A 24,122-nucleotide genomic window follows, 5' to 3' on the forward strand; every position below is an offset into this window, starting at 1 on the left:
ATCAAATTGCGTTTAGTTACATGCTCGGTGTCCACATAGGGGGTATATGTCTCAACCTACCCCCCTACCCACCGAGAAAAAATGGGATTTGCCGATGGGCCATAGACTATGAGATGGTGCCGACAGAGCGAACGTGCGCTCTGCAGTGCATCGTTTTCGGGAGTGTACGCCTACCGGAGGCGGACAATCAGACACAGTCTACTACTAGATGTTTCAGAGATCAACAAGGCATGGATAATAGATATTATGAAGGAAGAAGTAAGGAAAGGAAAGGACGTGAGAAGAAAGAAAAGGAAATGGACTAGGAAAGGGCAAGAATGGAAAAAAGTAAGCGATGATAAAAACGGTGAATTTAAGAGAGGTCTTTAAGAATGAACCATTCATTTTGAGCCATGAACACCAAGTACCGTAATAGACAGCAGGAAGCTCATTCACCTTGTAACCTCACCTGAGAGCAAACTGGATGAAAGCAGGACTCACAAGGATTTATACGCCGCACAAAAAACGTGTTAAAGCGGTCTTTTTACTCATCAGTCTATAGCGCAAGAAGATGAAGACATTTGTGAAACCTCCAGGAACATTAAGGAGACTCACAGAGGGGCTTAATTTTTCATTATCATAGAAGGTGCCACCCACATCAGCACCTCTTTCAGTTGTTATTTGGGTGCAACTACATTTATTAATTATTTATTATGCTTGCTTGTCTAGCGCCACTAATTCAGACATCATCATCGCTGTCCCCATTGGGGCTCACAATCAACATACCCTATCAGGATGTCTTTGGAGTGTTGGGATGAAACCTGGAGAACCCGGAGGAAACCCAGGCGAACACGGCGAGAATATACCAATTCCTTGTAGATGTTGTTCTTGGTGGGATTTGAACCCAGGACCCCAGCGCTGGAAGGCAACAGTGCTAACCATAAGCAAGGAAAGAACACAAATCTGCAAATAAAACCTAACTTTTAATAGTAATAAAGATAAAAAGAGCTATGCTCTATTGACATAGGTGCAACACAAAAATTCCAATAAAAAAGAAACCATATAAGATAATAAAGTGCCCAAAATGACCAGTGCAGAACAGAAGGTTCAATCTCACCCGATTGATGCAATGAAAGTATGCCAACAGGGAAGCAGGAGCATGATCAAGAAGAATAGTTTTCTTTCACTAAGATCTCCTGTTATGACCTGTGCCATGGCTCCAGCCCTGACAATGGCAGTACCCAAGTGTAACCTACAGTACAGACCAAAAGTTTGGACACACCTTCTCATTTAAAGATTTTTCGGTATTTTCATGACTATGAAAATTGTACGTTCACACTGAAGGAATCAAAACTATGAATTAGCACATGTGGAATTATATACTTAACAAAAAAGTGTGAAACAACTGAAAATATGTCTTATATTCTAGGTTCTTCAAAGTAGCCACCTTCTCTTCATGAGCTTCAAGAGGTAGTCACCGGGAATGGTTTTCACTTCACAGGTGTGCCCTGTCAGGTTTAATAAGTGGGATTTCTTGCCTTATAAATGGGGTTGGGACCATCAGTTGTGTTGTGCAGAAGTCTGGTGGATACACAGCTGATAGTCCTACTGAATAGACTATTAGAATTTGTATTATGGCAAGAAAAAAAGCAGCTAAGTAAAGAAAAACGAGTGGCCATCATTACTTTAAGAAATGAAGGTCAGTCAGTCCAAAAAATTGGGAAAACTTTGAAAGTGTCCCCAAGTGCAGTAGCAAAAGCCATCAAGCGCTACAAAGAAACTGACTCACATGAGAACTACCTCAGGAAAGGAAGACCAAGAGTCACCTCTGCTTCTGAGGAGAAGTTTATCCCAGTCACCAGCCTCAGAAATCGCAGGTTAACAGCAGCTCAGATTAGAGACCAGGTCAATGCCACACAGAGTTCTAGCAGCAGACACATCTCTACAACAACTGTTAAGAGGAGACTTTGTGCAGCAGGCCTTCATGGTAAAATAGCTGCTAGGAAACCACTGCTAAGGACAGGCAACAAGCAGAAGAGACTTGTTTGGGCTAAAGAACACAAGGAATGGACATTAGACCAGTGGAAATCTGTGCTTTGGTCTGATGAGTCTAAATTTGAGATCTTTGGTTCCAACCACCGTGTCTTTGTGCGATGCAGAAAAGGTGAACAGATGGACTCTACATGCCTGGTTCCCACCGTGAAGCATGGAGGAGGAGGTGTGATGGTGTGGGGGGGCTTTGCTGGTGACCCTATTAGGGATTTATTCAAAATTGAAGGCATACTGAACCAGCATGGCTACCACAGCATCTTGAAGTGGCCTGCTATTCCATCCGGTTTGCGTTTAGTTGGACCATCATTTATTTTTCAACAAGACAAAGACCCCAAAACACACCACCAGGCTGTGTAAGGGCTATTTGACCAAGAAGGAGAGTGATGGGGTAGTATGCTAGATGACCTGACCTCCACAGTCACCAGACCTGAACCCAATCGAGAACGTTTGGGGTGAGCTGGACCGCAGAGTGAAGGCAAAAGGACCAACAAGTGCTAAACAACTCTGGGAACTCCTCCAAGATTGTTGGAACACCATTCCCGGTGACTACCTCTTGAAGCTCATCAACAAAATGCCAAGAGTGTGCAAAGCAGTCATCAAAGCAAAAGGTGACTACTGTGAAGAACCTAGAATATAAGACATAATTTCAGTTGTTTCACACTTTTTTGTTTAGTATATAATTCCACATGTTAATTCATAGTTTTGATGCCTTCAGTGTGAATGTACAATTTTCATAGTCATGAAAATACTGAAAAATCTTTAAATGAGGTGTGTCCAAACTTTTGGTCTGTACTGTATATCTAATACAGAAAAATAATATCCTTGCTAACGCGTTTCAAACTCCATATTGAGGCATCATCAAGGGACTATACTTGTGAAAAAAAAGATTAATATTGTGTATAAGGCCCCTGTAATGACAAGGACCCCTAGTGAAGGTATGCAGACCAGCAAATCTCATAAGTATAGGCCAACATTGCTACCCACTGAGCCATCGTGCTACCTTTACTTCTATGTTGCACATCTGCTGCAAGTTTCAAGGCCCCTCATCTTTCACTTGCCCTCCTGCATTTACCTTTTCCTATTATTTTACCACTTTGACACTTGTTTCAAAAGTTTGACAACTTTTCCACCCACTTTTTTTCTCCCCCTACGGTGTCCAGACGATCGTCCTTCTCTTCCTCCCGCTCTAATCAAACCAATAAGTCACAGCGCGTAAGACAACACAGGACGCTTCCTCTCCCCCTCCATCCCTTCCTCCCTCCTTTTCTCTTGCGCCGGAATCTTTTTATTTTGTCATTTATATTCATCAATTAACAACAACAAAAAAATGTAAACGATATTTCCACCAGCCGCATTTCCATAAATCAGATCACAAAGCATCCTAACATTAAAAGGGCAGAAGTTCAAATCCTTCGTATTTGCATAGTCTCCGGATACTTGTCGAAAGAACCTTGCTGTGTGCGGATTCTAAATGGGTTGAATTTTTAAAAGAAACTGATTGCTACCCCTGCTAGCTTCTAAATGTCTTGGCAAGCTCCGAGAGGGGGGAAAAAAAATAAAATAAAAAAATAAAAAAAAATTATTATTATTATTTTTTTTTTTTATTATCTTAAAATGATCCCAAGTAGAGTCCATCGGCGGAGATAAAAAATCGTGGTGATGGTGGGACGGGCTGGGCGCAGGAGCCAGCCGTTCTGGCACAATATTGTCGCTCATTTATCTGTTGTCAGCACAGGTTACACACTGTAATCCTTGACTGCCTCAGAATTAGAATGTCTTTGATGTCCCCACAAGAGTTTCTTGCCTCGAGGCTTTACCAATGCTCTGCAGCCTCGTGTTTATTCCTGGTAATCTTCCCTCATCTCCAGGCTAGCAGTGACAGATGGTTATGGGCACACAATAGTATTAAGAGTTTGATTTTTTTTTTTTCTATTTTTTTTTTTTTTTAATGCCGCGTTCTCCGTACAACAAATAGCTATCAGATGCCGGGCCACGAAAAAAAAACCCGACACGGTTCACGTAGGTAATGGCAAACAAACAGCTCGGGTGGATGGATTCTGTCATTTTTCCTGCTAACCCTGCTTGTTTTCATTGTATACTCTCGAAGGTAAACTATATTAACCTTATAGAGCGTTATTAAAAAGATAGATCTCTGCGAGCGAGGAGCAGCCGGAGCCGCGCGCTTCTCCTCTTCCCGCACTCTTTTGATTATGAAAGTAATACTGCTGACATATTGAACAAATATCTAATGTCAACATAAATTTTTAGTGTGTGATAATATTGTGCTTTATATCGCCGCCGTTGTCACGGATGAGCCCACGGATGATGCATAGCACTAAATAACCTAAACAAAATGAGTTCTCTTGTCAGCTCCTACCTTGTATGTCCCCAGGCGTCGGTAAAATTGACTGCACGCTAGATTTTCAAAATTAGCCCTAATGCTGCTTGTGCGCCTGCCATGGCGGCGACTAACTTTGCACCGTTCTAGTATATTACCCTAAAGGATGGATGTGTTGCTTTGCATTTTGGCATTGGCTTGTGCTGAGCCAGCTTTTTATTTTATTTATCGTTTTCTACCCATCCCCCCCCCCCCTAAATCATCTCCTTCTTCAATAATTAACTAAAAAGAAGGAAAATATCTGTACACTGATGGGCCGTGCGATGGATGTCAATGTCAGGCCGCTCATTGTCAACAATCAGATTTGTTATGCTTCATGCAAATTACTAACTAAGACTCCCAAATAATTAACCTTTCATAAGCTGCTTTCACCTGAACAGACAGATCGAAAAGATAGTTACGTGTTCTGCCACAGTTTTCATTTTGACTTTTGTCCTAAAAAAAAAAAAATCTGTACATTGATCATGTATGTGTCCAACAGTAATATCCTGGCTAGGGTCACATTGCGTTTTAGTGTGAGCGCTAACGGACAGCGTTGCACGGCGAAATTAACGCCATTCAACACGCCCGTTAGCGCTCCCATAGCCCGCAATATAACCAGCGCATTGCTAGCGCGTGTCCTTTTCGGCACGCGCTAGCGATGTGCCGGTCTTTTGCAGCGCGCCTCGGACCCTGCTTGCAGCGTCCGCGGCGCGCCCAAGGTCCGTTCCCCGCTCTCGCAGATCGGGGATCTGCGAGAGCGGGGACGTTCACGCGACCCCAAAATGCGGCCCCTTAAAAACATTGCGTTAGCGCAATCCGCTAGCGCTAAACGGATTGCCCTAACGCAATGTGACCCTAGCCTTATACTCCAGAGCTGCACTCACTATTCTGCTGGTGCAGTCACTGTGTACATACATTACATTACTGATCCTGAGTCACATCCTGTATTATACCCCAGAGCTGCGCTCACTATTCTGCTGGTGCAGTCACTGTGTACATACATTACATTACTGATCCTGAGTTACATCCTGTATTATACCCCAGAGCTGCACTCACTATTCTGCTGGTGCAGCCACTGTGTACATACATTACATTACTGATCCTGAGTTACATCCAGTATTCTACCCCAGAGCTGCACTCACTATTCTGCTGGTGTAGTCACTGTGTACATACATTACATTACTGATCCTGAGTTACATCCTGTATTATACTCCAGAGCTGCACTCACTATTCAGCTGGTGCAGTCACTGTGTACATACATTACATTACTGATCTTGAGTTACCTCCTGTATTATACCCCAGAGCTGCACTCACTATTCTGCTGGTGCAGTCACTGTGTACATACATTACATTACTGATCCTGAGTTACCTCCTGTATTACACTCCAGAGCTGTACTCACTATTCTGCTGGTGCAGTCACTGTGTACATACATTACATTACTGATCCTGAGTTACATCCTGTATTATACTCCAGAGCTGCACTCACTATTCTGCTGGAGCAGTCGCTGTGTTCATACATTACTGATCCTGAGTTACATCCTGTATTATACCCCAGAGCTGCACTCACTATTCTGCTGGTGCAGCCACTGTGTACATACATTACATTACTGATCCTGAGTTACATCCTGTATTATACCCCAGAGCTGCACTCACTATTCCGCTGGTGCAATCACTGTGTACATTAGCCCTATAGGCGCTGTAATTTACATGAAGTGTGTACTCTTTTCAGGAATCCTGGTTGGGTCTCTGCACAAGAAGTCCAAGTAACTATCACTTAGGTTTTAATGGGGTCCGGGTACTGAGACCCCATCAAATCAAATAAAACTAAGAGGCAGAAGTGCCCGGCCGACTCCTCGCTTCCGAATCTGAAGATAGAACGGAAAGGAGGAATAAAGAGCAAATAAGGCAGTGGCCGGCTAAACAGTTCTGCCCTATTTTTTAGGGAATGGTTATGTCTCAGCAGTACACAAAGACTTCACCAACCAGAACTTATGACATGTCAAAAGTTTTTGGAAATGACAATTGCTCTTTAAAGCATCTGTAAGATTTTCATATTTAACGGGTCTGGTAATAAGAAAAATTCACAGCAATGTAGAATCTAGTAATGGCGATCAGTTATAGACCTGTTACTCTATTACATTGATAACACCAGGAGGGCACATGTCTGAGCACAAAATGGAAGAAACTTTGCAGTGCATAAGTGATATTGTAATAAGAGGTAAAAAAAAAGTATTGGTTAGAGTAAAAGTTATACTGAAAAGTAACGGAAAAAATCTAATTTTACATATACAGGGTGGAGCGCGGTAATTTGCTTTTTTGCACTGCATGCTGTGGCGGCACTGTCGGTCGAAGAGAGGGGAGAGTGGATGTGGCTTACAGTGGCTGATGGGAGATTTGTATTCCTCTGCCTTTCAGTTGCCATCATGCAGTGGACACGTGAGGAGAGGTCATTTTGTGTTGAAGCGTATTTTTCAAATGCCCACTCGAACATTGCAGTGCAGCGTGCTTTTCGTTTACAATTCGCTGTTCCTCCACGCGGACGTGTTCCTGGACGGCAATCAATTGTAAATTGGGTGAATGCATTCAGAACAGCAGGGAATGTGTCATGTGTACAAAGGGGACCGGAGAGAAGGATTACAACACCACAAAACATCGAGAGAGTTAGAGCAGCAGTACTGCAATCTCCGAAACGCTCTGCTCGGAAGCAATCATTTGCTCTTGGCATTTCAAGACGTTCTCTCCACCGGATTCTTCATGATGAACTGAATTTTCACCCGTATAAAATGTGCGTGGTCCAACATTTGTCAGCATGGGACTATTTGACACGGCGGACCTCTTGTTAAGACATGTTAGCAACGATACCCCGTGACGCAATTGTGTTTTTTTCTGATGAGGCACATTTTCACCTCAGTGGGTGTGTAAACAAACAAAATATGCGTTACTGGAGTGAAACAAACCCCAGAGAAGTTCACGAGAGACCTCTGCATTCGGACCGCGTCACTGTGTGGTGCGCCATATCACGAGTAGGCATCATTGGTCCTTACTTTTTTCAGAATAATGGTCGTGCCATAACTGTGAACTCCGAACGGTACTTGTCTATGATACAGGATTATTTTCAGCCGGCTTACATGCTTGTTAGAGTTCATGAAAACTTCAGAAAACGTATGCAGCAGTGTGTGGATAGCGAAGGTCGACATTTGCCAGATACACTATTTAATACCATGTAATTTAAAAATTCCATTACTGTTCAGTATAATTAAAATATAAAATAAATTTTTCTAATGATCATAATTGTTTTATTTCATTCCCAAATCAGCAAATTACCGCGCTCCACCCTGTATAAAATGGAAATCCCTAGTCAATTTAACAAAATTGTACTGGCATACTGTCTGCAATCTTCATTTCAGACTACCTGAAATACACTTTGCAGTCTGTGTCAAGTTTTTCTCATTTGTGAGTTTCTCTAAAAGTAATACAGGCTGGATGTGAGGTTTGTGTGCTTCTCCCAGTAATACAGGCTGGATGTAATGTCTGTATGTGTGCTTTCCTAATAATTTAGGCCGCAGTTGAAGTTTGTGTGTCTCCCAATAATATAGCCTGGATGTGAGGTCTGTGTGTCCTTCCCAGTAATATAGGCTGGATGTGAGATCTGTGTGTCCTTCCCAGTAATATAGGCTGGATGTGAGATCTGTGTGTCCTTCCCAGTAATATAGGCTGGATGTGAGATCTGTGTGTCCTTCCCAGTAATATAGGCTGGATGTGAGGTCTGTGTGTCTCTCCCAGTAATACAGGCTGGATATGAGGTCTGTGTGTCTCTCCCAGTAATGTAGGCTGGATGTGAGGTCTGTTATGTTTGCTAATGACAGGTGTTATGAAGGCAATCCAGAAACACAGTGTGCTTAGCGATCAGAGCGCACACAGTGATCTGACAAATACCCAAAAATACAAGAACGAGCTCTGAGACGTGGAAACTCTGTAGACTGCACACCTGATCCTATCCTAAACACAACTAAAAGCGGCTGTGGATTGCGCCTAACAACTACCTAGGCAACTCGGCACAGCCTAAGAAACTAGCTAGCCTGAAGATAGAAAAATAGGCCTGACTTGCCCCAGAGAAATTCCCCAAAGGAAAAGGCAGCCCCCCACATATAATGACTGTGAGTAAGATGAAAAGACAAAACGTAGGGATGAAATAGATTCAGCAAAGTGGGGCCCGATATTCTAGGACAGAGCGAGGACAGTAAAGCGAACTTTGCAGTCTACAAAAAACCCTAAAGCAAAACCACGCAAAGGGGGCAAAAAAAACCCACCGTGCCGAACTAACGGCACGGCGGTACACCCTTTGCGTCTCAGAGCTTCCAGCAAAAAAAGACAAGCTGGACAGAAAAAAAGCAACAAAAAAACAAAAAGCACTTAGCTATACAGAGCAGCAGGTCACAGGAACAATCAGGAGAAGCTCAGATCCAACACTGAAACATTGACAAGGAGCAAGGATAGCAGCATCAGGCGGAGTTAAGTAATGAAGCAGTTAACGAGCTCACCAGAACACCTGAGGGAGGAAGCTCAGAAGCTGCAGTACCACTTGTGACCACAGGAGTGAATTCAGCCACAGAATTCACAACAGTACCCCCCCCTTGAGGAGGGGTCACCGAACCCTCACCAGAGCCCCCAGGCCGACCAGGATGAGCCGCATGAAAGGCACGAACAAGATCGGAAGCATGAACATCAGAGGCAAAAACCCAGGAATTATCTTCCTGAGCATAACCCTTCCATTTAACCAGATACTGGAGTTTCCGTCTAGAAACACGAGAATCCAAAATCTTCTCCACAATATACTCCAATTCCCCCTCCACCAAAACCGGGGCAGGAGGCTCAACAGATGGAACCATAGGTGCCACGTATCTCCGCAACAACGACCTATGGAATACATTATGTATGGAAAAGGAGTCTGGGAGGGTCAAACGAAAAGACACAGGATTGAGAACCTCAGAAATCCTATACGGACCAATAAAACGAGGTTTAAATTTAGGAGAGGAAACCTTCATAGGAATATGACGAGAAGATAACCAAACCAGATCCCCAACACGAAGTCGGGGACCCACACGGCGTCTGCGATTAGCGAAAAGTTGAGCTTTCTCCTGGGACAAGATCAAATTGTCCACTACCTGAGTCCAGATCTGCTGCAACCTATCCACCACAGAATCCACACCAGGACAGTCCGAAGACTCAACCTGTCCTGAAGAGAAACGAGGATGGAACCCAGAATTGCAAAAAAATGGAGAAACCAAGGTAGCCGAGCTGGCCCGATTATTAAGGGCGAACTCAGCCAACGGCAAAAAGGACACCCAATCATCCTGGTCTGCAGAAACAAAACATCTCAGATATGTTTCCAAGGTCTGATTGGTTCGTTCGGTCTGGCCATTAGTCTGAGGATGGAAAGCCGAGGAAAAGGATAGGTCAATGCCCATCCTACCACAAAAGGCTCGCCAAAACCTTGAAACAAACTGGGAACCTCTGTCAGAAACAATATTCTCAGGAATGCCATGCAACCGAACCACATGCTGAAAGAACAAAGGTACCAAATCAGAGGAGGAAGGCAATTTAGCCAAGGGCACCAGATGGACCATTTTAGAAAAGCGATCACAGACCACCCAAATGACTGACATCTTTTGAGAAACGGGAAGGTCAGAAATGAAATCCATCGAAATATGTGTCCAAGGCCTCTTTGGGACCGGCAAGGGCAAAAGCAACCCACTGGCACGAGAACAGCAGGGCTTAGCCCTAGCACAAATCCCACAGGACTGCACAAAAGTATGTACATCCCGTGACAGAGATGGCCACCAGAAGGATCTAGCCACTAACTCTCTGGTACCAAAGATTCCAGGATGACCAGCCAACACCGAACAATGAAGTTCAGAGATAAGTTTATTAGTCCACCTATCAGGGACGAACAGTTTCTCTGCTGGACAACGATCAGGTTTATTCGCCTGAAATTTTTGCAGCACCCGCCGCAAATCAGGGGAGATGGCAGACACAATGACTCCTTCCTTGAGGATACCCGCTGGCTCAGATAAACCCGGAGAGTCGGGCACAAAACTCCTAGACAGAGCATCCGCCTTCACATTTTTAGAGCCCGGAAGGTACGAAATCACAAAGTCGAAGCGGGCAAAAAATAACGACCAACGGGCCTGTCTAGGATTCAAGCGCTTGGCAGACTCGAGATAAGTCAAGTTCTTATGATCAGTCAATACCACCACGCGATGCTTAGCTCCTTCAAGCCAATGACGCCACTCCTCGAATGCCCACTTCATGGCCAGCAACTCTCGATTGCCCACATCATAATTACGCTCAGCGGGCGAAAACTTCCTGGAAAAGAAAGCACATGGTTTCATCACTGAGCAATCAGAACCTCTCTGTGACAAAACCGCCCCTGCTCCAATCTCAGAAGCATCAACCTCGACCTGGAACGGAAGAGAAACATCTGGCTGACACAACACAGGGGCAGAACAAAAACGACGCTTCAACTCCTGAAAAGCTTCCACAGCAGCAGAAGACCAATTAACCAAATCAGCACCCTTCTTGGTCAAATCGGTCAATGGTTTGGCAATGCTAGAAAAATTACAGATGAAGCGACGATAAAAATTAGCAAAGCCCAGGAACTTTTGCAGACTTTTCAGAGATGTCGGCTGAATCCAATCCTGGATGGCTTGGACCTTAACTGGATCCATCTCGATAGTAGAAGGGGTAAAGATGAACCCCAAAAATGAAACTTTCTGCACACCGAAGAGACACTTTGATCCCTTCACAAACAAAGAGTTAGCACGCAGGACCTGAAAAACCATTCTGACCTGCTTCACATGAGACTCCCAATCATCTGAGAAGATCAAAATGTCATCCAAGTAAACAATCAGGAATTTATCCAGATACTCACGGAAGATGTCATGCATAAAAGACTGAAACACAGATGGAGCATTGGCAAGTCCGAACGGCATCACTAGATACTCAAAATGACCCTCGGGCGTATTAAATGCAGTTTTCCATTCATCTCCTTGCCTGATTCTCACCAGATTATACGCACCACGAAGATCTATCTTAGTGAACCAACTAGCCCCCTTAATCCGAGCAAACAAGTCAGATAACAATGGCAAGGGATACTGAAATTTAACAGTGATCTTATTAAGAAGGCGGTAATCAATACACGGTCTCAGCGAACCATCCTTCTTGGCTACAAAGAAGAACCCTGCTCCCAGTGGTGATGACGATGGGCGAATATGTCCCTTCTCCAGGGATTCCTTCACATAACTGCGCATAGCGGCGTGTTCGGGCACGGATAAATTAAATAATCGACCTTTAGGGAATTTACTACCAGGAATCAAATTGATAGCACAATCACAATCCCTATGCGGAGGTAGGGCATCGGACTTGGGCTCTTCAAATACATCCTGATAATCAGACAAGAACTCTGGGACCTCAGAAGGGGTGGATGACGAAATCGACAAAAATGGAACATCACCATGTACCCCCTGACAACCCCAGCTGGATACCGACATGGAATTCCAATCCAATACTGGATTATGGGTTTGTAGCCAAGGCAACCCCAACACGACCACATCATGCAGATTATGCAACACCAGAAAGCGAATAACTTCCTGATGTGCAGGAGCCATGCACATGGTCAGCTGGGCCCAGTATTGAGGTTTATTCTTGGCCAAAGGTGTAGCATCAATTCCTCTCAATGGAATAGGACACCGCAAAGGCTCCAAGAAAAACCCACAACGTTTAGCATAATCCAAATCCATCAGATTCAGGGCAGCGCCCGAATCCACAAACGCCATGACAGAAAACGACGACAAAGAGCATATCAAGGTAATGGACAGAAGGAATTTGGACTGTACAGTACCAATGACGGCAGACCTAGCGGACCGCCTAGTGCGCTTAGGACAATCAGAAATAGCATGAGTGGAATCACCACAGTAGAAACACAGACCATTCAGACGTCTGTATTCCTGCCGTTCAACTCTAGTCATAGTCCTATCGCACTGCATAGGCTCAGGTTTAACCTCAGGCAGTACCGCCAAATGGTGCACAGATTTACGCTCGCGCAAGCGTCGACTGATCTGAATGGCCAAAGACAAAGACTCATTCAAACCAGTAGGCATAGGAAATCCCACCATGACATCCTTAAGAGCCTCAGAGAGACCCTTTCTGAACAAAGCTGCCAGCGCAGATTCATTCCACTGAGTGAGTACTGACCATTTCCTAAATTTCTGACAATATACTTCTATATCATCCTGACCCTGGCACAAAGCCAGCAAATTTTTCTCAGCCTGATCCACTGAATTAGGCTCATCGTACAGCAATCCGAGCGCCAGGAAAAACGCATCAACACTACTCAATGCAGGGTCTCCTGGCGCAAGAGAAAATGCCCAGTCTTGAGGGTCGCCGCGCAAAAAAGAAATAATAATCAAAACCTGTTGAATAGGATTACCAGAAGAATGAGGTTTCAAGGCCAGAAATAGCTTACAATTATTTTTGAAACTTAGTTCTATCTCCAAAAAACAAATCAGGAATAGGAATTCTTGGTTCTAACATAGATTTCTGATCTATAGTATCATGAATCTTTTGTACATTTATAACGAGATTATCCATTGAAGAGCACAGACCCTGAATATCCATGTCCACACCTGTGTCCAGAATCACCCAAATGTCTAGGGGGAAAAAAAAAGTGAACACAGAGCAGAAAAAAAAAAAAAATGATGTCAGAACTTTTTCTTTCCCTCTATTGAGAATCATTAGTTGGGCTCCTTGTACTGTTATGTTTGCTAATGACAGGTGTTATGAAGGCAATCCAGAAACACAGTGTGCTTAGCGATCAGAGCGCACACAGTGATCTGACAAATACCCAAAAATACAAGAACGAGCTCTGAGACGTGGAAACTCTGTAGACTGCACACCTGATCCTATCCTAAACACAACTAAAAGCGGCTGTGGATTGCGCCTAACAACTACCTAGGCAACTCGGCACAGCCTAAGAAACTAGCTAGCCTGAAGATAGAAAAATAGGCCTGACTTGCCCCAGAGAAATTCCCCAAAGGAAAAGGCAGCCCCCCACATATAATGACTGTGAGTAAGATGAAAAGACAAAACGTAGGGATGAAATAGATTCAGCAAAGTGGGGCCCGATATTCTAGGACAGAGCGAGGACAGTAAAACGAACTTTGCAGTCTACAAAAAACCCTAAAGCAAAACCACGCAAAGGGGGCAAAAAAAACAACCCACCGTGCCGAACTAACGGCACGGCGGTACACCCTTTGCGTCTCAGAGCTTCCAGCAAAAAAAGACAAGCTGGACAGAAAAAAAGCAACAAAAAAACAAAAAGCACTTAGCTATACAGAGCAGCAGGTCACAGGAACAATCAGGAGAACCTCAGATCCAACACTGAAACATTGACAAGGAGCAAGGATAGCAGCATCAGGCGGAGTTAAGTAATGAAGCAGTTAACGAGCTCACCAGAACACCTGAGGGAGGAAGCTCAGAAGCTGCAGTACCACTTGTGACCACAGGAGTGAATTCAGCCACAGAATTCACAACAGAGGTCTGTGTGTTTATCCTGGTAATATAGGCTGGATGTGAGGTCTGTGTGTCTCCCAGTAATATAGGCTGGATGTGAGGTCTGTGTGTCTCCCAGTAATACAGGCTGGATGTGAGGTCTGTGTGTCTCTCCCAGTAATATAGGCTGGATGTGAGGTCTGTGTGTCTCTCCCAGTAATATAGGCTGGATATGAGGTCTGTGTGCCTCTCCCAGTAATATAGGCTGGATGTGAGGTCTGTGTGTCTCTCCCAGTAATATAGACTGGATGTGAGATCTGTGTGTCCTTCCCAGTAATATAGGCTGGATGTGAGATCTGTGAGTCCTTCCCAGTAATACAGGCTGGATGTGAGGTCTGTGTGTCTCTCCCAGTAATATAGGCTGGATGTAAGGTCTGTATGTTTATCCCGGTAATGTAGGCTGGATGTGAGGTCTGTGTGTCTCTCCCAGTAATATAGGCTGTTTGTGAGGTCTGTGTGTCTCCCAGTAATATAGGCTGGATGTGAGGTCTGTGTGTTTCCCAGTAATATAGGCTGGATGTGAGGTCGGTGTGTCTCTCCCAGTAATATAGGCTGGATGTGAGGTCTGTGTGTGTCCTTCCCAGTAATATGGGATTGATGATGTGCTATTTGCGTCTCTCCTATTAATACAGGCTGGACATGAAGTGTCCACTCTCTCTCCCAGTAGTATCTCCTAGATAAGAGTTCTTTGTGTATCAACGATGCTGCCGTCTTCATTAGCTTATTTGTGAGCACAGCTTCTATCCTTCACTTATTTCCTCTTCAACTACAGTATTCTTTTTGTACAGTCTATTTCCTCTGCCCTCCCTGAGTCTATACATACTTCCCACTCTCTGTACACTGTGGAGATTTGAGTGCAACTATCTCCAGCTGCTATCTATAACACTGAGAAAAGAGAAGACAGTGAGAACGGAAAGAGGTCAGAAGCAGGAGCAGAAGCGCTGTTGGATTTGTAACAAATGTAGCTATAGATAAAATGCTTACAGGCGCTCTGCATCAACAAAGTGGTAGAAACATTTTAAAATACTATTTAGAAAGTTACTTAACTTTTCATTTAGAAGGAAATTGAACAATAAAAAAAACTTCTGTGTGAACACGTACATTGCATTTAACCCCTTCAACCTGAAGCCTGTTTTCACCTTCCTGACCAGGCCATTTTATTTTAATTCTGACCAGTGTCACTTTATAGGGTGATAACTCTGGAACGCTTTAACGGATCCTAGTGATTGTGAACTGTTTTCTCATCACATATCGTACTTCATTATAGCAGTAAAATTTGTAGGATACGACTTGCATTTATTTGTGAAAATATCAGAAATTTGGCATAAAATGTCTCAATTTTCAAACTTTTCATTTATGCCCTTAAACCAAAGACTTATGTCACACAAAATAGTTAATAAATAACATTTCTAATATCAGCATAATTTTTGAAACATAATTTCTTTTTGTTAGGAAGTTAGAGGAGTTAAAAGTTGATCAGCAATTTCTCATTTTTTTCCAACAAAATTTACAAAACCATTTTTTTTTTAGGGACCACATCACATTTGAAGTGACTTTGAGGGTCTATTTAATAAAGTCCTCATAAGCACATTCAAGAAGTTTATTAACCCTTCAAGTGCTTCACAAGAATTAATGCAATGTGGAAGGAAATAACATTTTTTTTTTTTTTTTACAAAAAATTTACTTTTGCCCCGATTATTTTGCTTTCACAAGGATAACAGGAGAAAATGGACCTCAAATTTTGTTGTGCAATATCTCCTGAGGACGCCGATACCCCATATGTGGGGACAAACTACTGCATAGGCGCATGGCAGGGCTCAGAAGGGAAGGAGCGCCGATTGACTTTTGGAGTGAAAAATTGGCTGAAGTAGATAGCGGACGCCATGCCATCTTCACAGAGCCCCTGATGTGCCTAAAGAGTGGAAACCTCCCACAAGTGGCCCAAAGCTTCAAAGCGAAGGAGCGCCATATTGTAACACATTTTACTGTTATGGTTTGCGGGTGCCATGTCACATTGGCAGAGCCCCTGAGGTGCCAGAACAGCAGAATCCCTTATAAGTGACCCCATTTTACAAACTACACCTCTCAATGAATTCATCTAGGGGTGCAGCGATCATATTGACACCACGGGTGTGTCACAGAACCTTACACCATTGGGTGGTGAAGAAAAAATAATTACATTTTTACCACAAGATTTTTGATTTAACCCAGATTTTACATTTCAGAGATTTACATGGAAACCCCAGTGTTACGCTCAGTGTAGAGCGCAGGATAAATGTACGCCGAGCCTTACTGCAATTTTTGTGAGGCAGAATGAAAAAAATCAACAGCAAGTGAAGACTAGGTGCCATTTATTTTTTACGCCGTTCCTCATGCGGTATAAGAGATTAGACGACTTTATTCTTCGGGTCGGTGTGATTACAGTGATACCAGTTTTATATAATTTTTTATGTTTGGAAGCTGTCACACAAAAAGACACTATTTTTTCATTGACATATTTTGATAGGTATTAATATTTTTCTATATTTTTGCCGACAGAGTTAGGGCTCATCTCCACTTGTGAGAAAAACGGACGAGTGCAATCCGATAAAAAATCGGATTGCACTCGGACCAATGTTTTTCAATAGGTGACATTCCATTAGCGATTTTTTTCCCAGCCGAAATCTGACTGAGAAAAATCTGTGTCGGCTGAGAAAAAAAATCGCAGCATGCTGCGTATTGCTGAGATTCTCGGACGAGACTCGCCAATGCAAGTCAATGGGTGCGAGAAAAAAAACGCACAGCACTCGCACCATGCGAGTGCTGTCTGATTTTTACGCACCCGTGTCCTTAGAAAAGCCGGCAATTCAGCGCAGAGTACAGTAAATCACACTGACAGGTTAGATGAGAGTAGATATATACACATAGAATAGGTATATATACATACAGTGGGGCAAAAAAGTATTTAGTCAGTCAGCAATAGTGCAAGTTCCACCACTTAAAAAGATGAGAGGCGTCTGTAATTTACATCATAGGTAGACCTCAACTATGGGAGACAAACTGAGAAAAAAAAATCCAGAAAATCACATTGTCTGTTTTTTTAACAATTTATTTGCATATTGTGGTGGAAAATAAGTATTTGGTCAGAAACAAAATTTCATCTCAATACTTTGTAATATATTCTTTGTTGGCAATGACAGAGGTCAAACGTTTTCTGTAAGTCTTCACAAGGTTGCCACACACGGTTGTTGGTATGTTGGCCCATTCCTCCATGCAGATCTCCTCTAGAGCAGTGATGTTTTTGGCTTTTCGCTTGGCAACACAGACTTTCAACTCCCTCCAAAGGTTTTCTATAGGGTTGAGATCTGGAGACTGGCTAGGCCACTCCAGGACCTTGAAATGCTTCTTACGAAGCCACTCCTTCGTTGCCCTGGCGGTGTGCTTTGGATCATTGTCATGTTGAAAGACCCAGCCACGTTTCATCTTCAATGCCCTTGCTGATGGAAGGAGGTTTGCACTCAAAATCTCACAATACATGGCCCCATTCATTCTTTCATGTACCCGGATCAGTCGTCCTGGCCCCTTTGCAGAGAAACAGCCCCAAAGCATGATGTTTCCACCACCATGCTTTACAGTAGGTATGGTGTTTGATGGATGCAGCTCAGTATTCTTTTTCCTCCAAACACGACAAGTTGTGTTTCTACCAAACAGTTCCAGTTTGGTTTCATCAGACCATAGGACATTCTCCCAAAACTCCTCTGGATCATCCAAATGCTCTCTAGCAAACTTCAGACGGGCCCGGACATGTACTGGCTTAAGCAGTGGGACACGTCTGGCACTGCAGGATCTGAGTCCATGGTGGCGTAGTGTGTTACTTATGGTAGGCCTTGTTACATTGGTCCCAGCTCTTTGCAGTTCATTCACTAGGTCCCCCCGCGTGGTTCTGGGATTTTTGCTCACCGTTCTTGTGATCATTCTGACCCCGCGGGGTGGGATTTTGCGTGGAGCCCCAGATCGAGGGAGATTATCAGTGGTTTTGTATGTCTTCCATTTTCTAATTATTGCTCCCACTGTTGATTTCTTCACTCCAAGCTGGTTGGCTACTGCAGATTCAGTCTTCCCAGCCTGGTGCAGGGCTACAATTTTGTTTCTGGTGTCCTTTGACAGCTCTTTGGTCTTCACCATAGTGGAGTTTGGAGTCAGACTGTTTGAGGGTGTGCACAGGTGTCTTTTTATACTGATAACAAGTTTAAACAGGTGCCATTACTACAGGTAATGAGTGGAGGAAAGAGGAGACTCTTAAAGAAGAAGTTACAGGTCTGTGAGAGCCAGAAATCTTATTGTTTGTTTCTGACCAAATACTTATTTTCCACCATAATATGCAAATAAATTGTTAAAAAAACAGACAATGTGATTTTCTGGATTTTTTTTTCTCAGTTTGCCTCCCATAGTTGAGGTCTACCTATGATGTAAATTACAGACGCCTCTCATATTTTTAAGTGGTGGAACTTGCACTATTGCTGACTGACTAAATACTTTTTTTCCCCACTGTATATATATATGTCAGGGAGACACCTATATATATATATTTATATTTAATGCAGCGCTAGATAGCTTTAAAGCTGGTAATTCAATTACCGGCTTTTGCTTTCTCCTTCCTAAACCCGACATGATATGAGACATGATTACATACAGTAAACCATCTCATATCACAATTTTTTTTGCATATTCCACACTACTAATGTCAGTAGTGTGTATGTGCAAAATTTGGGCGTTCTAGCTATTATATTTAAGGGTTAAATGGCGGAAAAAATTGGCGTGGGCTCACGCGCAATTTTCTCCGCCAGAGTAGTAAAGCCAGTGACTGAGGGCAGATATTAATAGCCTGGAGAGGGTCCATGGTTATTGGCCCCCCCTGGCTAAAAATACCTGCCCCCAGCCACCCCAGAAAAGGCACATCTGGAAGATGCGCCTATTCTGGCACTTGGCCACTCTCTTCCCATTCCCGTGTAGCGGTGGGATATGGGGTAATGAAGGGTTAATGCCACCTTGCTATTGTAAGGTGACATTAAGCCAAATTAATAATGGAGAGGCGTCAATTATGACACCTATCCATTATTAATCCAATTGAATGAAAGGGTTAAAAAAAACACACACACATTATTAAAAATTATTTTAATGAAATAAAAACAAAGGTTGTTGTAATATTTTATTTAACGCCCAATCCAATCACTGAAGACCCTCGTTCTGTAAAAGAAAAAACATAATAAACCAACAATATACTTACCTTCCGCAGATCCGTAAGGTCCAACGATGTAAATCCATCTGAAGGGGTTAAAACATTTTGCAGACACGAGCTCCGCTAATGCAGGCTGCTCATTTCTGCAAAACCCCAGAGAATGAAGCTAAATATAGATCAATGAGCTATATTTAGCTTCATTTGCGGTGAGGCGCCCTCTGCTGGCTGTTCCTAGATCGTGGGAACTTTCCTTGAAAGCTCCCAGGTTTTCTAGGAAAGTTCCCACGATCTATGAACAACCAGCAGAGGGCGCCTCACCGCAAATGAAGCTAAATATAGCTCATTGATCTATATTTAGCTTCATTCTCCGGGGTTTTGCAGCGAGGAGTAGCATGGCATTAGCAAAGCTCCTGGCTGCAAAATATTTTAACCCCTTCAGAAGGATTTACATCGTTGGACTTTACAGATCTGCGGAAGGTAAGTATATTGTTGGTTTATTATGTTTTTTCTTTTACAGAACGAGGGTCTTCAGTGATTGGATTGGGCGTTAAATAAAATATTACAACAACCTTTGTTTTTATTTCATTAAAATAATTTTTAATAATGTGTGTGTGTTTTTTTTAACCGTTTCATTCAATTGGATTAATAATGGATAGGTGTCATAATTGACGCCTCTCCATTATTAATTAGGCTTAATGTCACCTTACAATAGCAAGGTGGCATTAACCCTTCATTACCCCATATCCCACCGCTACACGGGAATGGGAAGAGAGTGGCCAAGTGCCAGAATAGGCGCATCTTCCAGATGTGCCTTTTCTGGGGTGGCTGGGGGCAGAGGTTTTTAGCCAGGGGGGGGGGGGCAATAACCGTGGACCCTCTCCAGGCTATTAATATCTGCCCCCAGTCACTGGCTTTACTACTCTGGCGGAGAAAATTGCGCGGGAGCCCACGCCAATTTTTTCCGCCATTTAACCCTTAAATATAATAGCTAGAACGTCCAAATTTTGCATATACACACTACTGACATTAGTAGTGTGGAATATGCAAAAAAAATGGTGATATGAGATGGTTTACTGTATGTAAACCATGTCTCATATCATGTCGGGTTTAGGAAGGAGAAAGCAAAAGCCGGTAATTGAATTACCAGCTTTAAAGCTATCTAGCGCTGCATTATATATATATATATATATATATATATATATATATATATATATATATATATATATATGTGTCTCCCTGACATATATATATGTATATATACCTATTCTATGTGTATATATCTACTCTCATCTAACCTGTCAGTGTGATTTTACTGTACTCTGCGCTGAATTACCGGCTTTTCAAAGGAGACCCGAGCGTAAAAATCGGACAGCAATACGGATGTCATACGGATGTTGCGATAAAAAAAAATCGCATGACACTCGCATGGCACTCGCAGACGTTACATCAGTTTTTTCGGTCCGTAGATCGGACCGTTTTTTTCTCACACAAGTGGAGATGAGCCCTTATTGTGAGGGCCTAATTTTTGCAGAACGAATTGAAGTTTTTATTGGTACAATTTTCGGTCACACAACCGCTTTTTTGATTGATTTCTATTTCAATTATTGGCAGATGGAATAAACAAAAAACAAAAATTTTGGAATGGTTTACCGTTTCTTGCATGTGGTAAAATTGATAGGACTGCTTTATTCTTTGGGTCAATACCATCGCAGTGATACCACATTTATATGTTTTGGCCCTTTTACACAATAAAAACTATTTTACAGAAAAAAAAAATTGTTTTTTCATCACTGAATTCTGAGAGCTATAACTTTTTTTATTTTTGCATTAATGGAGCTGTACGGCGGGTTATTTTTTGCAGGACAAGATGATGTTTTCACCTATGCCATTTTAATTTACATTTGATTTTTTGATCGCGTTTTATTCCACTTTTTGTTCAGCAGTATTATGAAAAACCATCGTTTTTTTTGCCACTTTTCTCTTTTTTTTTTTTGACGGTGTTCACTGAAAGGTTTAATTAGTGGGATAGTTTCATACGTTGGGTCGTTCCAGACGCTATAATACCAAATATGTGTACTTTGTTTATTTTAGTTTTTACATAAATAAATGTATTTATTGGATTACCGTAATATTTTTTTCATTTTTTTTGTTCTTTATTTTGTGATTTTTTTTTAAATATTTTAACAAGTTTTAAAAACTTATTTTTTTTTCTTTTTTTACCTTATCCAAGTATGATACATCAACTTTTCGTGCCCTGATTGCTGATCTAAAATCAGGGGCTTGCAGGCAGGGAGAAGGTGTGTCAGCTCTTGTTCTGAGCAGGAGCTTACAGGCCCAGTCCCTGGGTGACCCAACGGCCATCTCTCGGCTTGGGGTCACCATGGAGATCATTGTCACAATGCGCTTACAAGCGTTGTGTCGATGGGAGAATAGAGGGAGCTCCCTCCCTCTGCGATGCCCATCAATTTCGCTGTCACTATTGACAATGGCATCAGATGGGTTAAACGCCCACGAATGGTGCTGGCACCGATCATGGGAGTTGCTGTCAGCTCTCATATATAGCTGACACCAGCATTTGATCACGGTGGCGCTCAGCGTAAGCCCGTGCGATCGTCACAAAGTTTATGTATGCCGTTATACAAGAATGCAGTTCCCGCAGGGCGGTACATATATGGCGCATGTCGAGAAGGGATTAATAGTTTAATGGGGTTTTCCTCTTTGGACATCCCTTATTGATTGCAAACTGCCCCATTCTAAGACCCTACTGCAGCCTGTTCAATTTTCGTGTAGCGCCACCACTGGAGAAATTAATAATTACACAGAGTCAACTCAAATCACTGGTGGGTCCTCCAGAGTGAGAGAGGCTTCTAACCGCTCTCCAAGGCAATGAATGCCAGTAATGAAAGTGGGCTCCACTTTTATAACTCATGATCCCCTAATTGGGTGCATGAAAACGGGTTTCTAAAACTGAACAACCCTTTTAAAAGTTGATCGGAAGTGTAGTTCAAAAAGTGTCTCTTCCTGGGACTCCACAGAAGAAGGAAGGAGTCCTGTGATGGATGGGCTAAGGGATGGTTGGGCTCAGATGGGGTCGGGAAGGGTTACTGAGCACAGGGCCCTTTATAAGGGTAAGCGCCTAGATCGGGTGGGGGGGATTTAGCAAGTGCAATCAGTGGCGCCTCAACATGTAGCGGTGTCTGAGTGACGGAGGGCTCTTTAAACGTGAATAGAAAATGTCTACCCGGACGTGTGAACTTGATTAATCAAATCCAAAAAGGCAGATTCGACTTGCAATCCCTAAATTTAATGTTGGAACATTTAGAAAGGGAGATGAAAATCCCTTTAGGTAGCAGATGCTGCTGATGATCTGCAAGAGCTTCTGGAATTTATGCACTGGAAGTCAAATCCTTTGTAAAGGCGATTTACCCTGTCGGTGTGGTATACTTATTAGTTCACCTGCAAACATTTGCTCTCAGTAAATGTGACCTAGTGATCAGCTCAGCATCTCTGCAATAAACAGGCCGTAATCTGTGGATGAATTGAAGTCTAATCAGGCCACATGCAGATTAAACTAACTGCGAGGAATAAAAACTAGATTAAAATGTTCGTGCCCAATACCGCAAGATTATCGGGACATTTTACCTCTTTAAATCCTAATTTATTTTTCCGGGGCTAGCTGAAGTTTATAAGTATATGTTCTGTAGTGATTATGTGTCACAATTCCTCCTGTTTTTACAACAACAAAAATAAAAATAAAAAATTGGTGTAAAATAAAATATAGCATGAAAATCAGGATTACGTCTGGGGATGTGGAGGACAAAGCCGAAAGCCGACGGATACAAAGTCACTGAGCACAACCATAATGAAAAAAAAAAAAAAAGAAACAGATTGTGGGTTTTGTTATTCCATAAAGTTGTACATATAAATAAATCTTCAAACATATTTATGTACATATGTCCACACACATTGCAAAGAAAAGAAATATATATATATATATCTTACCATCTGTGAGGCCAGACAATATGCAGAGGCCTCGGAGACTCGGTGCAGAAATTGGAGGTGGATGGTTCTGAGATCACTTGGCCGTCATCTACACAACGACTTTCTTCTGGTGGGATCATGAGATTAATGGATTCCTTCCAAGGTTGGGTCATCTGCTCTTCTACTTCACCAAAAAAGGTAGCTGCAACTTTTGCGCACTCATTTTGTGAATGGATGTCCACTTTTTTGTGGTGGACCGGACACTCCATGGAGATCTTCTTGTGTTCTGGGAGGAACCTACAGTACCAAAAAAAAAAAAATGACGTTAGGGTTAGGGTTCATTATGGGCAAACAACAACCAACAAATGAAAATTATTCTTAACGAGAATCTGTCAGGGCAAATCCACGTCGTGGAGTGGGCAGCTTTCCCTGATAGGAACAGTACCCATCGTGCCAAAAGCTGATCTGATTTGACCGAAATTAACTATGCTTGAATCTTTCCTTCAAAAAACTCTGAAATGGAGAAGTTGAATTATTGAGAGCTGTCCTGACAATTAGGAGTAGCTTGTCACTGTGACCACCAGGTTCTAGAGGGTTGTGTGACGAAAACTAGTTATCACCTATCCACAGGATAGATGATAAATTATAGACTGATGGGGGTCCGACTGCTGGTGTGTCAGTGAACATGGTGGACACAATTCAATCTCTATGGAGCTGTCGGAAAAAGCCATGGACAGCACTTGGCAGTACTCAGAGAATATATGGAGTGGTGGTCGAGCATGTACAGTGCTCTATTTTAATAGCGATAAAGTACTCATATATCTGCGTGAGTTCCAGTGGCCGGACCCCCATCGATCAATAATGTATCGCCCTTTCTGTGGATAGGTGATAAATGGGTTATCC

General features: G+C 42.7%; 1 protein-coding gene across 2 annotated transcripts in view; it reads right to left on the reverse strand.

Annotated features, from left to right (window-relative positions):
• The window catches only part of GTDC1 (glycosyltransferase like domain containing 1), a 223,800-nt gene that overhangs the window by 70,180 nt on the left and 129,498 nt on the right, over positions 1-24,122 (reverse strand). For both annotated transcript variants that reach the window (XM_069732883.1, XM_069732882.1), the window contains exon 5: positions 23,241-23,516. In XM_069732883.1, coding sequence (XP_069588984.1) covers positions 23,241-23,516 — 276 coding nt within the window. The remainder of the gene's footprint in view (positions 1-23,240; positions 23,517-24,122) is intronic.

This window comes from Ranitomeya imitator, chromosome 7 (assembly GCF_032444005.1).
Source record: "Ranitomeya imitator isolate aRanImi1 chromosome 7, aRanImi1.pri, whole genome shotgun sequence".
Classification (NCBI taxonomy): domain Eukaryota; kingdom Metazoa; phylum Chordata; class Amphibia; order Anura; family Dendrobatidae; genus Ranitomeya; species Ranitomeya imitator.